This window comes from Gekko japonicus, unplaced genomic scaffold (genome assembly GCF_001447785.1).
Source record: "Gekko japonicus isolate JY-2015 unplaced genomic scaffold, Gekko_japonicus_V1.1 scaffold226, whole genome shotgun sequence".
NCBI classification, from domain to species: domain Eukaryota; kingdom Metazoa; phylum Chordata; class Lepidosauria; order Squamata; family Gekkonidae; genus Gekko; species Gekko japonicus.
The window spans coordinates 801620-818035 of NW_015169178.1; the positions used below are offsets into that span (position 1 = coordinate 801620).

The 16416-nt window shown below is 49.3% G+C and overlaps 1 protein-coding gene across 5 annotated transcripts in view; it reads right to left on the bottom strand.

Annotated features, from left to right (window-relative positions):
• Window positions 1-9880: 9880 nt before the first annotated feature.
• The window catches only part of CELF3 (CUGBP, Elav-like family member 3), a 127502-nt gene continuing 120966 nt past the window's right edge, over window positions 9881-16416 (bottom strand). For 4 of the 5 annotated variants that reach the window (XM_015416040.1, XM_015416043.1, XM_015416041.1 and 1 more), the window contains 2 exons: window positions 10886-11029; window positions 9881-10008 (listed from right to left, as the gene is read on the bottom strand). In XM_015416040.1, coding sequence (XP_015271526.1) covers window positions 9881-10008; window positions 10886-11029 — 272 coding nt within the window. The remainder of the gene's footprint in view (window positions 10009-10885; window positions 11030-16416) is intronic. The other variant, XM_015416042.1, reaches the window with a different exon arrangement.

The window sequence follows — 16416 nt, forward strand, 5'->3', positions numbered from 1 at the left end:
TATTAATCTGAACTCTTTCCCCAGATTCGGCCGGGGTGGGGTTCTGCTGGCTAACAGAGACCGGGAGCTGGCTGGTAGCCTAAGACATGCAGAGAAGGGAGGCTGGCTGGCCTGGAATCCTGGGTTCGAGACCCACCCCGTCCCAAGTCAATTCCATCCCAGCCACTGATCTGCGCCCTACCAAAATGGGCGGCTCACACCTGCCAACTTCTGGTGAAGCAAAAAAGAAATTGAGGACCAAAGCAGAGCGAACATTTTTTTGGGGGGGGGAGGCAAAAGAGCTTGCTCTGTGAACAGATATATATCCCCCCTCCCTTTCTGGCAAACTCAGTTCTGGGTTTTTTGGAAGGTCTAGGGCAGGGGGTCTCCGACGTGGTGCTTGTGGGTCCTGTGGCACCCAGAGACACCTTTCCAGGTACTTGTCAAGCATTTTTAGAAAGTGGGGTGGGGCCACGTGGGGGCTTTGCCTAGAAAGGCTTCTGATTGGCCACTGGAGATGCACCACGGTGCCACCGGCCCCAGCATTACCTCTGTCCGGGCTGGCTGGCTGGCTGGTGGATCTAGGTGCATGGGTGCCTGCCAGCCGGCCAGCAACTCAAGGCAGATGCGTACCCAGTCTGCAGGGGGGTACCTCCAATGGGTTGTCATTCCCCAGTTGGGTGAAAACAATGAAAGAACCACAGATGCCAGTTTAAAGGGACAACAAAGAAACAGGGCTGTGTATTATGCTATAATAATACTCAAAGCATTTACACAGGCATATCTGTCTCTAACAACAAACAAAATTTTAATACAATTATCTTTAAAGTACGGGATACAAATTGTGAAGACAGTCCAAGAGTAATCTTATTCTAACGAAGTTTCCGGGTAATGCGTTTGTTTCCGAGGTCTCCATCCAAGAAGGACCGATTATAACTGCACAGTTGTTTTCTTTTTTAAGGCATATCCAAGTGTCAGGCAAGTGTTCGTAACATCAGCGTTTCATTGTAGCGACAATGAAACGCTGACGTTACAAACGCTTACCTGACACTCTTGGATATGCCTTCCATACCTACATGCTTTATGAAGAATAAGGAGAATTGATTTCCCAAACTTTGCTTGACTGGTCTTGACAGACTTTAAAAAAGAAAACAATTGTGCGGTTATAATCGTTCCGTCTCTGATGAAGACCTGGGAAACGAACACATTAACCGGAAACTTCGTTAGAATAAGATTACTCTTGGACCTTCTTCACAATTTGTATTCTGTACTTTAAAGACTGCATTTTGATAACTTTATTAAAATTCCGTGTGTAGTTAAAGCAGAGACAGATTCCCCAGTTGGGAGCAGGGACTGCCCGGTATGGCAGGCTCCTGGCTGGAAGGAGGAAATTCCCCCCCTAACAGCGACATCGCAGGAAATAAACTAAATGTGCCTACCTCACCCGGAAGTGATGTAGGCTTGTCAATAACGTCAGGGGAGGGTGCTCTGGTTTTGGGGCAAAATTCTATGGTCGGAGACTGATTTTACCATTGTTGTTGTTCAGTCGCACAGTCGAGTCCGACTCTTCGCGACCCCATGGATCATCTCCCGCCAGGCCCTCCTGTCTTCCGCCGTCCTCTGAAAACCAGAGTGTCGCCCCTTGATGTCACCGATGTGCCTACATCACTTCCAGGTAATGCAGGCATGCCATGTGATGTCACTTCCTGCTCCTGGAATGCCCCCCCCAATTCCCCCGCTGGCATTTCCAACAGACCTGGCAACCCTAGTACCCCACCCTTTCCGGCCAGGGGGTTTGGTGTCTGGCTTGGCCAGTCTAGTGTGGCCAAAGCTCTCGGGCTGGCCTTGTTTGGAACTCAAGGTTTTATACCAGGGTGGTAGGGGGCGCTAGACCTTTTATTAATTACAAATTACTTAGAATAAGCTCCTCTCGACCTGAACGGTTCAAAGTGACGGACTTTGCAAGAGCTCCTCTTCCCCTGCACGTTTTGGAGTTGGCAGGTGTGGGCAGCTGTGTGCTTTGTAAGAAGTAGGAGGACCTTGGATAACGGCCAAAAAATCTGGGAAGGGGGGGGGGACTTGGGGCTGGAATCTTATCCCTCCCCCCGTTCCTAGAATGCAATGCTTCCCTCTTTTGGCTGACCTCCCAGGATTCCAACAGCTTGGCCCCCCCAAATGCAATGCAAACTGCACAGGATCATCCATATAGCTCCTTCCGCCATTCCGCCATTTCTCCAAGGGCAACACAGAACGCCAAGATGATAGTGGGGGGAACCCAGCCAGGTTTTGGGACTTACCCGTCTCTCCCTCCATAGCGAGGCGAGGAGAAAAACAATGCTCGTCTCTGGAGTGTACATTTCACCCCAGAGGGGTAGGATTTGGGCGATATCACATCTCTAATTCATAAAATCTTCTCTAAGTCACGGTGGGGAAGGCGAATCCCTACCTCTGTCACTGACTTCTGTTTTGACCGTGGGTGCATCCCTTTGCTGGTAGGAGCCTACCCTCCCTGGTTTACGTAAAGGGCCGGGTGTTGCTAGGATCAACCATCAGGCCTCCGAGAATAATTCTGCAAGTCAGTGATGGGGGAGAGCATGGAGGATCGTCTAGTCCCTCCTTTGGGAATTAGCCCCTTCCCCCTGCAAACCGCCCTGTGGAGCCAGCGGTCTTCGGCGTCTGGTCTCCACAGAGCGTCAGCGTGGCCCCACGATGCTTTTCAGTACACATACACACACACACACCGACGACAACGACATCAAAGAAAGAAAAGCAAAACACAGGAGAAACCCACGACGACAATGACAACAGGAAAACGACAACCAAAGGACAAAAAGGCCCTTAAGAAGCTTGGATTCCCAGTGACGGAACAGCACTTTGGCCAGGCAAACCACACAGCAGCACATGAGGTTCCGGAGGCATGGATGGTTGCAATGGAACAGCCAATCGGGGAGCACCAGAATGGGGCGGTGGTGGAGGACAACCCAGGCTCTGAGAAGGCGGGGTGCAGAGGGGAGGATACCTCTGTGCGAGGTGGAAGGAGGAGAAGGGGGTCGGCTGGGTGGGAGGGGGGCAGGCAAGCGTGCATTTGGATCGAGGGGGAGGCGGGAAGGATGGCCGAGAGGGTTGTGAAAACTGTCATCTGGATAGCAGGTAGCAGTCAGGGGGTCCCCTTTGCCACACGAGGAGGAGGAGGAGGACACTTTGCCCTAGATTCTTGGCTTTGCTGTGTTTTTTTTCTTTGACAGCCCTAGGATGGGAGGAGGGAAGTGGTTATGATGTGAATCATGACGGTTTTTAGGAGACATTTTCTTGGCGTGCGCTGGCTTGAGAAGCGAGTCGTTCCCATTTTTCTGAGAAACAAAAACAGGTCCGGAGAGGGGAGCCGGAGACACCTCCTCCTTTTAAACCATCCACTGTGAATTTGGGTTACAAAGCCCACGCCAGGGATAGACCAGTCTAAGTCCACTCTCATACGAACCTGAACTAATCCAACAGACTTCCTCATAGCCAGATTTTCAGCACGCAAAGGAGATTGTAATTATTTTTGCTTCCTTGGAGCAAAATGCCCTTAGGATGGGTCTCAAAATTTGAGATCTGCTCTGAGAAAAATTCATTATAATTTCAGAGCTGGGATACGGGGGGGGGGGGGATTTTCCCTACGATTGCTGATTTTGGGGTAGGACATTACCGGATCGGGATTCGAATCTGTGTGGTTTTTCCAGTTCCGCAGTTTCAGGACCATTATTTTCCATGGAAAACCCATTTGAGGGTCTGTGGCAGCTGTTTTTAAAAGATAATTTCACCAGATTCGCACAATCCTACTGTTTGAATTGAGAGAGCATGCAGAAATTTTCTCTGTGATCCTTCTGTACGATTGAAACTCCATTCTCCTACAGTCCCATGAAAAGCCCGATCTTATGGGGAAAAATTTAAGCCTTTTTTAATCTGGGTGTGTGATGTTATAGCTCGTGATGCACAGGGCTGGAGCAGGGGGCCATGTATGATCAAGTTTACTAAACAGAATAGCTAGATTTGCATCCAGTAGCACCTTCGAGACTAACAAGATTTTCAGGGTATAAGCGTTCGAGAGTCAAAGCTCCCTTCATCAGATACAGAGCTTCGTTGGTCTCTAAGGTGCTACTGGACTGAAATCGAGCTCTTCTGCTGTGGGCCAAAAAGGCTAGCCTCTGAAACTATCAAGAGAAATTATCCTAGCTAGATTTGCATCCAGTAGCACCTTCGAGACTAACAAAATTTTCAGGGTATAAGCGTTTGAGACTCAAAGCTCCCTTCATCAGACACAGAGCTTCGTTGGTCTCTAAGGTGCTACTGGACTGAAATCGGGCTCTTCTGCTGTGGGCCAAAAAGGCTAGCCTCTGAAACTATCAAGAGAAATTATCCTAGCTAGATTTGCATCCAGTAGCACCTTCGAGACTAACAAAATTTTCAGGGTATGAGCGTTTGAGACTCAAAGCTCCCTTCATCAGATACAGAGCTTCGTTGGTCTCTAAGGTGCTACTGGACTGAATCGAGCTCTTCTGCTGTGGGCCAAAAAGGCTAGCCTCTGAAACGATCAAGAGAAATTATCCTAATTTTCAGGTACCCTCATTCTATGTACCGTAAATGTGAATCTTGAGACAGAAAAGTATAAGCTAAGCAAGTAACACAACCACAACAAAGTACATCAGGGGACTCGTGTGGCAAAGGTGGGAGGGTGTGTGTGGGATGGAACGCAGAAGCCGTGGCAAGAAGTCTGATGTTTGCCCACAGAACGAGAAGCACAAACCAACCACATGGTGCCACCAGCCAACACGTCTGAGAAATCAAACCATACGGACAAGCAAACACGGCACAGGCAAGGAATTTTTTTTAAAAAAATAAAAGTCCCACAGCAATATGGTGACGACAGTGGTTTTAAAGGTGATTGAAGAAATGCAGGCGTAGGGGATAGTAGAGGAGAAAGATGGGGTCAAAAGAAATGGAGGCAACAGGGATGTCACATACAATTAGAAATCGAATCGAGATTCTCTTTTTTTGCACTTGGGCGTGCGAGTGTGCGGGCGTGGGTGCGAGAGTTTGTGTGCAGCATGTTGGGCAGGAGGAAGGGGGAGGCACTTCACCAAACGAAAACTACGTTCCAGAAACTCACGGCACATCCAGTAATGCTAAGTCACGCAGACGTCATGCAAAACAGTGCAACTCGGATCACATGACGTTTTCTTTGTCTTTCCAAATAATAATAATAATAAAAAAGATACAACCACTTTTTTTTGTTCATTCCATTGGATGCAACTTACAAGGGGGGCGGAGCTAGGTCTCCCGCGACAGCGAAGGGTGGCTTAGCAACAGAGTCGTCTCAAGATATGTTTGGTACCCTGCCGAGGGAGGTGGGTAGGTGGGTGGGGTTTCAAGCGGCAAAGAAAGAAAATGGGTGTTTGGTTTCTTTTCGGTTTTCTTTTTCTTTGAAAAAAAACTCTTCTCTTTTAATGTTTACATAAGAAAGGAGTGGGGGGGTTTGACATTGATTCAAAAGAAAAACTACTTACACATTAAAAGAGACAAGATGGGAATTTGTTTATTGGACTGTTGTAAAACCCCTATGCAGTCAGATCAGGAAATTTAAAAAGAATAGATAACTTCGGATATGTTGAATTTGCAGTGTCTTTAAACTGCTTGGGGCTTACTGAACGAGATCACAATGAATGCCTGTGCTCGTATTGGATTGGATCTCGTGAATCTGTTCCACTAAGGGGAGACACTTTCCCCCACACGAGAAGACTTCTTCTGATTTGGGAGAGGGCTCCTTGCACCTCATCTTTGAAACAATTTCACTTCTCAGTGGTTTTGCAGACTAAATCCAGCTCTGCCCATCACATGGAACCAACTTATAAGTAATACCCCCCCAGAAACAGTAGTGCTGGCCTGGTGATGTCTTAGCCCCATGCTGAGGTCAGGAGGCCGGGCAGAGAAAGTGCTGGAACATTCTTGTGGCACAAGAATGTTCTAGCACTAAAGGAGCAGAGGCGTGGTTGCTAGTTTCCACAGCAGCCTCTCGTTTTGCACTATCCGTTGTTTCGGCCCTCATTTAGTTCCCGGGAAGTGGTATGGGAATATCTTTCTTTTAAATAACTTTCTTTCAAAATACAAGGTACATACGGGTGCAGGGGGAAGGGGCTCCCGTTTAAGGTAATGGGAGGAGCTCGGGATGGCTTACGTGGCTTTCCTGTCCTACAGTTTATCCTTACAACAGCCCTGTGAGGTAGATTAGGCTTAGAGGGAGCGGCTAGCCAGGTCCATAGCTGAGCAAGATTTGAAACCCAGCCTCCACAGCCCTAGTCTGATACTCTAACTGCTCCACCACGGTGGCTCACTTTGCAAATTGCCGAATGTCGCTCTAGACTATCTTTGGTTACATTACTTATAGCGAGTAGCAGACCCTTCAAGTAAGCAAGGATCACAATTCCATACAGAATGAACAGAATGAAGTCTAAGTCGGATTGTTGCTGAGGTTACAAATCCTCCCTACAACTTTATTCATTCTTTGTATATTATTCTGTGTATGTGTGTGTATGTTTAGGCCATTAAGTCACTACCGACTTATGTGAACCCTATGAATTAATGTCCTCCTAAACGTCCTCTCGTTAGCAGCCATGCTTAGGCCTTGCATATTACTTGCCTACTGAATTTTTTACTATCCAAACCAGTCTGTTACCCCTTTGACACTCAACCCTATTAACTTAAAAGGGAAAAAATACACCAGCAGTTTAGAGGGACCTGCTTTTAAAAATCTTCCTTGTCACCTTGTTCTCTGGGGCAAAAGCTATTAGTAGGTTCTCCTACAATACACTCAATTGAAAATATCCTTTTTGGGGCTGTCACCGTTACCGGGAGTGCGATCTCCCGAGAATCAGATGGAAAACACCCGTGGGTCATTGAAACTCTGTCTCTTTAATGTGCAAAACATTTCCTTGATGAATTTAAACAAGGGGATGTCTATGCTGACCCCCCACAATACACCACCACCACCAAAACCGACAAAAGAAACTTAAAAATAAATAAATGTCACGCCAAGAGAAATTCGCTTCAAACTATAGAGATATATATGAGAAACACGCACACAAGAGAACAAGACGGTTAATCAGAACAAAGGCATGGGACACATCACGCCACGGATGGACACTTACAAATCCCCGCCTCCCTCGTTTCGTGCACACCTCTGCCCTAAAACTGACAAGCCCTAGGGATGGTCCTAAAATTTAGGTGAAGTTGCACATGTGTGGGAACAATATTGAAATATCTGTGTTGAGGAGTGCAGGGGGGACTGAGAGTTTATAGTCTAGATTAGGGATCAGCCACTGGGTACCTCTTGGGCCCCTCGATTGACAACAGGATTCAGGGAGCAGTTTTCTCAGTAGCCCACTTTGGAGCAGGGGTCATTTTGTAGAAAAAGAGCTAGGAGAACTCATTAGCATAACTCATTAGCATATGCCACACACCCTGACATCACCGGAAGTGTGTCATAAGGCCACACCCCCTGACATCACCGGAAGTGTGTCATAAGGCCACACACCCCGCCCCCAACGGTCCCGGCCGGCGGGAGTGCAAGGAAGCCCCGCGAAGGCCCTCCCTGGCCCCAGGCAGGCAGGGGTGGGGAGAGGCAGGGAGGAAGCAACTTACCCTCCCTCTTCTCCTGCCTCCTCCTGGCCGAATGAGGGCCGGAAGCGGGGCGGCTGGAAGCAGGGGGCGGGGCTTCGTCATGTGCCCCGCCCCCAGTACCTCACCCGGGGGAACTGCGATCCCCCGCGATCCCCCCCGAAATGACCTCTGCTTTGGAGGGATATTGACCTACCATCTCCCATACCTAGACCCTGCTAGGGTTGCCAATTCCGGGTTGGAAAATTCTTGGGAGATTTGGGAGTGGAGCCCGGGGAAGGTAGGCTTTGGGGAGGAAGCCGAGCAGGGTGTAAGGCCATAGAGTCTGCCCTCCAAAGCTGCCATTTCCTCCAGGGGAACTGATCTCTGTTGTCTGGAGATCAGTTGTAATTCTGGGACATCGCCAGACCCCCCTTGAAGGCAGGCAAAACAGCCCTGGAGCTGGCCAAGCCATGCGGTCCCTGCAGTACGGGCAGTGCCAAGGGACCAGTTTGAATCAGACTTGAGCCCGCCGAGCAAGATTAAGACACTGGTCGGCATTGGTGCCACAACACTTCCGTGGCCCAGCTTGGTTTAGCTTGCTCCTGGCCACCAGTGACCCCTTCCCCCGGAAACTACTGATTAGGAGCATAAAAAATTTCCCTGCACAGAAATGCCTTTACGCTCAGCTTCTATTCTGAATGGATGCATTTTCTGAACCACCTGTTGACTGCACTGAATGCTCACAACGACCTCTTTTTCTTTTTATAAAGGTTTTACAAGTCTCCCACCCTTCCTGCACAGTTTGGGCTTACCTACGGAGCCCGTAATGATGAATACCTGCTGTTTGTTTGGAAAGCCAATTTGCCTTGAATGACAAAACAAACATGGAAATGTTTCACTCCAATCTCATTTCAAAATTTCACTGAACAAAGTTGTCTTTTTTTGTTGAAAGGGAAGAAGCTGGGAACCTTAAATTACTATCAGGGAACCTTGGTCAGGGGACCTCGATTCGTGCCAGTTATCTAACTCAGTCATTTTCAAGACTTGTGCCCCACGCTATGCAAATTATGGAAATAACTGAAACCTCCTGTGAGCCCAGACAACTCATCCACCAAGGAGGTTGCCTGCTGTGTCTCTGCATGATTCACTTGTTGCTCTGGCTTTCTCTTCTTGCAACCAGCCTCTTTTTGAGGGCAGCAAATTCTGCAACATACGTGCACAAGATTTAATCACTCCCCCTAAAGATGCACAGTAGAACTATCCCCTTCCAAGGAGTCTTTCTGTTAAATCTCTGCGGGAGTCACTGCTGTTGGGTTGCCTAAGTAAGTTCACCCAGAACAGTGTCTCGCCCGGGAATGCAAAGGGATGGGCCCGCTCTGACAGCAGGTAAACACTCCCATGTGCTCTACAAGTAAATCTTGTAGGGCTAAAGAGTAAATGTAGGAAATGCAGAGGTTGGGATGGGTTGAGAATCAATGACCTGGCTGAACCACCTGATATGCCCCATCTTATGAACTGGCATAACAAGAATCACTTTTGAATGAGTTCAGTAGGGGGATAAATGTCCCTCGGATCATATTTCTCTCCTGCCTCTGGGAGGGCACAATTGCAGAGGCTGGCAGGCAATATTCCGTGTGCTCTGGAAGGCGGGAGAGAAAGAGGGCAAGGTTGCTCGTTCTCGTCCATCCAGTTTGGAAAGATCGGTTCTCTGCATCGGTCCCAAATCAGGACAGCGAGTAGCAGAGCGAGCGAAAGAGAGAATGAGAGAGAGCCCTTGAAAACTCTGGGTTGGCTAGTGCCTTGCAGGGCCTTTGCCGTAAACCTCCAGCCCTTCCCTTTTGGGCTGTCTCGTGTCGGGGGGCAATGCCTCTCATCGAAAAGAACAGGTAGATTTGAGTCCATTGGCACCTTGGTGGCCACGATTTGGTCACTGTGGGTATGAGCTTTCAAGAGTCAAAGCTCTGGCGAAGGGAGCTTTAAGTCTGGAAAGCTCACACCCCGAAAATCTCGTTGATCTCTAAGGTGCTAGTGGACTCGAATCCAGTTATTCTGTTACAGACCGACATGGCTGCTCTCCGAAATAATCATCGAAGAGAGATTATCGGGGAAAGGAGGAGCTGATGGGAGCCTTCAAGAAAGTGAGCTGAAGGTGATGACCCCTGTCCTCCAGCTGTCGTGATGCCTCTGGGCATCTCTCTCCCCCTGCTCTTAATGGCTCCAGCTGGGATGCCCTAGCTGCCGCGGTACTCACCTGATGGGCGGCAGTTCAGTAGGGCCGGTTGGCATCTTTGGGCCGCTTCAGCTGGACCTTGAGGCGCTTCATCCCAATCTGGAAGCCGTTCATGGCCTGGATGGCGGCCTGAGCGCTGGCGGGATTGTCGAAACTCACGAAGCCTGAGGGGAGAGGCAAAGGGGGGGGGAGCACCCGCTGAGACCAAACCTGACACAGAGGAGGACCACGGAGGGTGGTTGCAAAATGCAGTTCTCGCGATGCACTGGCGAAGCATTCGTTGCGGAATTATCCTTTCTGAGATGATGCTCTCGTTTTAAAAAAAAAAGTTTAGCCCCCATGGCTACAAAGGTATGCCCCAAAGTAGATCAGCAGTGCCTAGGGTTGCCAACCTCCAGGTGGGAACTCGAGATCTCCCAAAATGACAACTGATCTCCAGACTACAGAGATACATTTCCCTGGATAAAATGGTTGCTTTGGTGGAGAGGGGGCTCTTATAGCATCATAGCCCACTGAATCCCTCCTCTCCCCAAACCCCATCCTCTGCAGGTTCTTCCCCTAAATCTCCAGGAATTTCCCAACCCGGACCTAGCAACCCTAGATACCTGGCTGAGATTTCAGGTGCCAGTGCTAAATAAGAATTTCAGGGGCATAATTTTCATTGCCTTTGCTCCCACAGCTGCAACACCAGAATAAACAATGTCAAATAAATGTATGCAAGACACGGTGGAACCAATGAGGCAAAAGAAAAGAAATGCAGATCTCAACATGCATCATCTGCGAGGAAAATGTAAAAATAAAAGTAGACAAGCTCTTCAAAAGACCCGTTTCCATCACGGCAGCTAGAGAAGACCAGAAATGACAGATGTGGAGCTTCTACAAGCCAGTGAGTGTCAAGCTTCTCTTCAAACCAACAGAGGATGCTCCTCTCGCCTTTTCAGCGCCCCTCAAAATCGGGCACCCTAGGCGGTCACCTAGGTTTGCCTAAGGATTGCAGTGGGAGACCTGCTCCACCCTCTCCTCCCCACTGGCCATCCATACCGAAACATTTGCTCTGATTGGTAGCCCGGTCCACAAAGACTTTGGCAGAGATGACATTCCCAAAGGGGAGGAACATCTGGAGGATCTCGGAATCCGTAAACTCCTGCGGCAGGTGGTAGATGAATATGTTACAGCCCTCGGGACCTGGGAACGGACAGCGAGTGGCAGTATGAAACCAGGGAAAGAAGATGGAGGAGCAGGTAAGGAGGGAGAGAGAGAGAGAATTACCAGTTAGCAAGACACTGGACCCTAAGGATAGCAGAGCCGAAATTTCGCCGAGACTTTTTCGGCTCCCCTCAAAATTCTTTGGATGTTTCGGCACAGTGAAAAGCCTCCCAGTACACCCTAGCTGTTCCTTAAGGCAAAATGTGACAGCAGCTCAGTTCGAACCCTGGCCCCATGAGTCACTCGAGGACCCGTCTCCCCCCAACTGACCGGAGAGAGCTCTACACTCGGACTACCCTGCAATCCCTGCTCGGTGGATGCGCCTCCCACAAGTACACCACCCACTTAGTGCCTCTAAATGTGGAGGCTTCTCTCAGTCACCAAGGCTAGTAGCTTCCCTAAAGCTGGCTCCCCAGGACCCAGGGATAAGTCTGGTCAATTGGCTCTACAGGTGCTGGGATTCGTAACCCACCCAACCAATTCCTCCATTCATTCCTGCCTGCAGCTTTTGAGAGCCAGTTTGGTATAGTGGTTAGGAGTCCGGACTCTAATCTGGGAGAACTGAGTTTGATTCCCCACTCCTCCACATGGAGCTGCTGGTGTGACCTTGGGTCAGTTACAAGTTCTTTCAGAGCTGTTATCTCAAGGGCAGTCCTCGAGAGAGCTCTCTCAGCTCTACCTATCTCATAGGGCAGGGGTGTCAAACATGCGGCCCGGGGGCCAGATCAGGCCCCCGGAGGGCTTCTATTAGGCCTGCAGTGGAATTGGCTGTCTTCTGCTTCTTCTTCCAGTTCTGCTGCTGCTGCATCATCGTAGGTTTGCAGCTTACAGATACACACCTGAACAGCATACTCAAGATTGCAACAGCACAGAAATTTCGATGAAGTAATTCGAAGCAAGAGGTGTCACTTATCAGACACTGTCAAATAAACAAAGTATTGCCAGAGTGCTAATGTTTTAAGCATGTTTTTATTTGTGTTTGTGTCCTTTATAAAGTTTATATCTCCACTACCTGGCATTAGCTTTTATGGCACACATGGCCCGGGCCAACAAGGTCTCATTTATGTCAGATCCAGCCCTCCTAACAAATGAGTTTGACAACCCTGTCATACGGTGTCTGTTGTGGGGAGGGGAAGGGAAAGGAGATCGTATGCCAATCTGAGACTTCTTTGGGTAGTGAAAGGCAGGGTATAAATCCAATCTCCTCCTCCTCCTCCTCCTCCACCACCACCACCAAGGCCCCCATTTTTCCATCCCAGCAACAGCTAAGAGCACCTGGTGTGAGGCCATTCTAGAATCTCCAAGCAAAGGGACCTTGCCAGGACAAAAACCAGGAGTCATTTCCTGCAGGAGCGCTCAGGAGCGGAGCTCCGGCAGTAAAGATTCCAGGGGGTGGGCACATGCAACAAGCCCCACCCCTTGCTCCCAGCAGCCCTCAGTCAGAGCAAGAAGCAGCCAGGTAAGTTGCAGAGTTCCCCTGGCCCCCTGGTCCAAAACTGTCCACTGGCACCTTTAAGTCCAAGTTTTATTCAGGTACAAGCTCTCCCACCTCTGTGAGGACAGATCTGCACTTCCCCCCCCCAATAGCTAGCAATCCAAAACAGTCCATTGGAGCCTGAGCAGTGAGTGTTGCCTTCTGACACACTTCCGGTGATGCCAGGGGGTGTGGAATATGCAAATGAGTTATGCTAATGAGTTATGCTAATAAGCTCCTGTACCTCTTTTTCTACGAAATGACCCCTGACAAAAACAGAGCGGAAGCCACTGAGCGGGACTTAGAAGGCCATCTGGGTTTGTAGATTCGGGCTGCTTCCCGCTTCCCAGGCTAAGGCCTGCCCCGCCCTCTTTTCCCGGAGGCTCCAAATCACAGTAGCCATGCCAAGCTGAGAGCCAGAAGGATTTGAACACGCAACGGTTTAATTCGGCGCAATGCCTCTTTTCCCTCTAGAGCAGCGGTTCTCAACCTGTGGGTCGCGACCCCTTTGGGGGTCGAACGACCCTTTCACAGGGGATGCCTAAGACCAACGGAAAACACATTTTCGATGGTCTTAGGATAGGGCTCCCAATCCTGCCTATCAGATATTTACATTACGGTTCATAACAGTAGCAAAATTACAGTTATGAAGTAGCAACAAAAATAATTTTATGTTTGGGGGTCACCACAACACGAGGAACTGTATTAAAGGACCATTAGGAAGGTTGAGAACCGCTGCTCTAGAGGCTTCTTCAAAGAGAGGCTCCAACTTCCCAAATAAAATGGAATTCAAGCCGGCCAAAGGTTTGATCTCACAACACTTGGCATGACGGAGAATGTTTCTTTCCAAAGGGGCCATTATAGATGGTTACGGCATCTCTGGCACAGCTGATTAGAGATGTGAAGGCCCAGAAAAAAACTGGAAAAATTTGGGGGGAAAAGGTTTTTTTCCATTTTTTTCCTGAAGCCTTTTTTCTTTTTTTCTGAAAAATTGGAAAAATTGAAAAAAGAAAAGGAAAGGAAAAAAATTGATTACGGAACGTTTTATTTTAACATGATGGATAAAATATTTTAAGACAAGGTGTTCAAATATTTTCCAAATCGTTTCTAATATATATATATATATATATATGGTATCAGATTGATGTAATTTCTGTGCACTGAGGACAAGCAAGTCCTAGGTTACACACAGAACTCTCCAATGAAAGAACAAGATGCATTTCTTCCTTTAGGAGATGCGATTGTCTGAAGAAAATAAAAAAGTGTCAGTTTTGTTTTTGCATGTGGGTGGTATTCTGTAATAATTGTTTGGATACACTATATTTTTAATATGCTAGTTGTGATAATTTCATGCCAAGTTAAAATGTCCATAGTCATATTTTATGTTCCTAAAGTAACAGAATGACTTTCAATCTGGAAAAGACAAAAGAAGTGCTAATGTAGCATTTTTTTCAATTTTTCCGAAAATTTCCGTTTCCCCCCGAAAAAAACTGGGGGGGAAAACGTTTTTTCCCCAAGCTTCAAAATTTCCGGAAATTTTACATCTCTACAGCTGATCCCACCAGCTCTGTTGCCAAGCTGGGCCCATCCAGACCTGAGCACAAGCTTGTGGGTCTGGGATAAGGGTCTGGGTCAGTCCTTGGCTGCCACCAGTTCTGGAGAAATTTCCCCTCCCTGAGCAGGGCCTGGCCAGGCCAGACAGCTGAGGGGGTGACAAGATTTTTTGGGGGGTGTAGTCCGAGGAGGGTGGGGGTTTGGGGAGGGGAGGGACCCCAGCGGGGTCTAATGCCACAGAATCCACCATCCAGAGTTGCCATTTTCTCCAGGAGAGTTGACCAGTGTTCCCTCTAAGCTGAGCTAGTGTGAGCCAGCTCACAGTTTTTTAGCCTCCAGCTCACACGTTTTTGCCTTCGCTCAGGAAGGACGGCTCCAGAGCAAATGAATTGATGCAGTAGCCCAATCGCTCGTTCACAACTTTAACGCCAAGTAGCTCACAAAGTAGCATTTTTGCTCACGAGACTCCACAGCTTAGAGGGAACATTGGAGCTGACCGCCACAGTCTGGGGGGGTCAGAGGTAATTCCGGGAGACCCCCAGGCCATACCTGGAGGTTGGCACCCCTACTCGTTGTGCAGCGTAGGAAACAGCACCCTGGACTGGATGGATCTTTGGTCTGAGCGGAGTTTAGACGTGGAGGGCTGGGGAGGGGGGCGTTGTCTCGATTCTTAACAGTGGGCTTCTCTGCTCCCCTCCCCCAATAATTCGCCATTTTATTCGCACCCACGCCTCTTGATTCGTTTCTGCTTGGCTGGATGAGAAGAACTAAGCCCTGACCACCAACGTCGGGCCCCAGATGGTAAGGGATTTATGACCTAGGGCGCGGAGGGCATCTGTGCCACTGCTTCGGCGGTCCCCCAAAAGCCAGCTGGGGGGGAGGGGGGTTTGAGACCTTATTCATAGAATCCTAGAGCTGGAAGGGACCTCCAGGGTCACCCAGTCCAACCCCCCACACAGTGCAGGAAATTCACAGATACCTCCCCCTCCACACACACCCTGCGACCCCGTTTCTATGCCCAGAAGATGACCAAAAAACCCTCCAGGATCCCCGGCCAAGCCAGCCTGGAGAAAAATTGCTTCTGGACCCGAAAGTGGCCATCGGCATTTCCCGGGGCATGTCAGAAAGGGCCATGAGAACTAAGCACTGAGGCAGCAGAAGAAGAAGAAGAGATTGGATGTCTACCCCGCCCTTCACTACCCGAAGGAGTCTCAGAGCGGCTTACAGTCTCCTTTCCCTTCCTCTCCCTGCAACAGACACCCGGTGAGGTAGGTGGGGCTGAGAGAGCTCTCTCGAGGACTGCCCTTGAGAGAACAGCTCTGAGAGAACTTGTGACTGACCCAAGGTCACACCAGCAGCTGCATGTGGAGGAAGAGTGGGGAGTCAAACCCAGTTCTCCCAGATTAGAGTCTGCACTAACCACTATACCAAACTGGCTCTCAAAGGAAAAGGACGCCATTCGCACTTTGTGCAGAAAAATCTCTTGGGCCGACTCCCAATTGTGCTTCCGTGACAAAGTGGGCTGCAACCAGAGCCCCCCTACCCTTTTTGGCAAGGTGGTACAGTCGCCAGACAGCGGCTGGCATCCAGAGGGAGTTTGGGGGAGGGCGCTGTTGGGGGACAGTATGACATCATTTCCGGGGGGACAACCAGAAGTGACATCACACCACTCTAGGAATTGCTGTGAACTCTGTCATAAAACCACAGTGTGTCTGATGATTCCTAGAGCGGCGTGACATCACTCCCAGGTGTCCCCTGGAAGTGATGTAATGACATCACCCGCTGCTGGTTTTTAATGTTTGTTTTCTTCCACCGGCCACATTAGTGCTGATGGGCAACGTGTGTAAAAGGGGGAATCCTATGGGGCAGTCCTGGTGGGGAGGATGTCTCCTAAACTTCCAATAGGGTTGGCCAGGTCCTACTTGGCTGCCTGCGGGGGGACTCCCAATCCTTCCTGGAGTTCTTCATTGGGGATGACGTTCTAGGTTTTGGGCAAAGCTCTATGGTTTTTTGGGCCTCAAAACCATAGAGTTTTGCCCAGAACCTAGAGCGTCACCCCAAATGTCGGAAACACTATAACATCTATATATCTAATAGCCAACTTGCCCCCTCCGTGCGGATACTTAAATCAGCACGGAGGGGGCAGCTGGGGGGCCGGGGAAGGTTTGTGCACACGTGGGCCAGTCCCCACGTGTGCACAAAAATACAAAAAGTTTTTAAAAATTTCGGGGGGATGTTTAAATCCCCCCGAAAGTGCAAGAGCGTCTCCTGCGCATGCGCAGGAGACGCTCTGCAACGCCGCCCACGCCGCCTCGGAGTCAGCCGGCGGGCTGGCAGG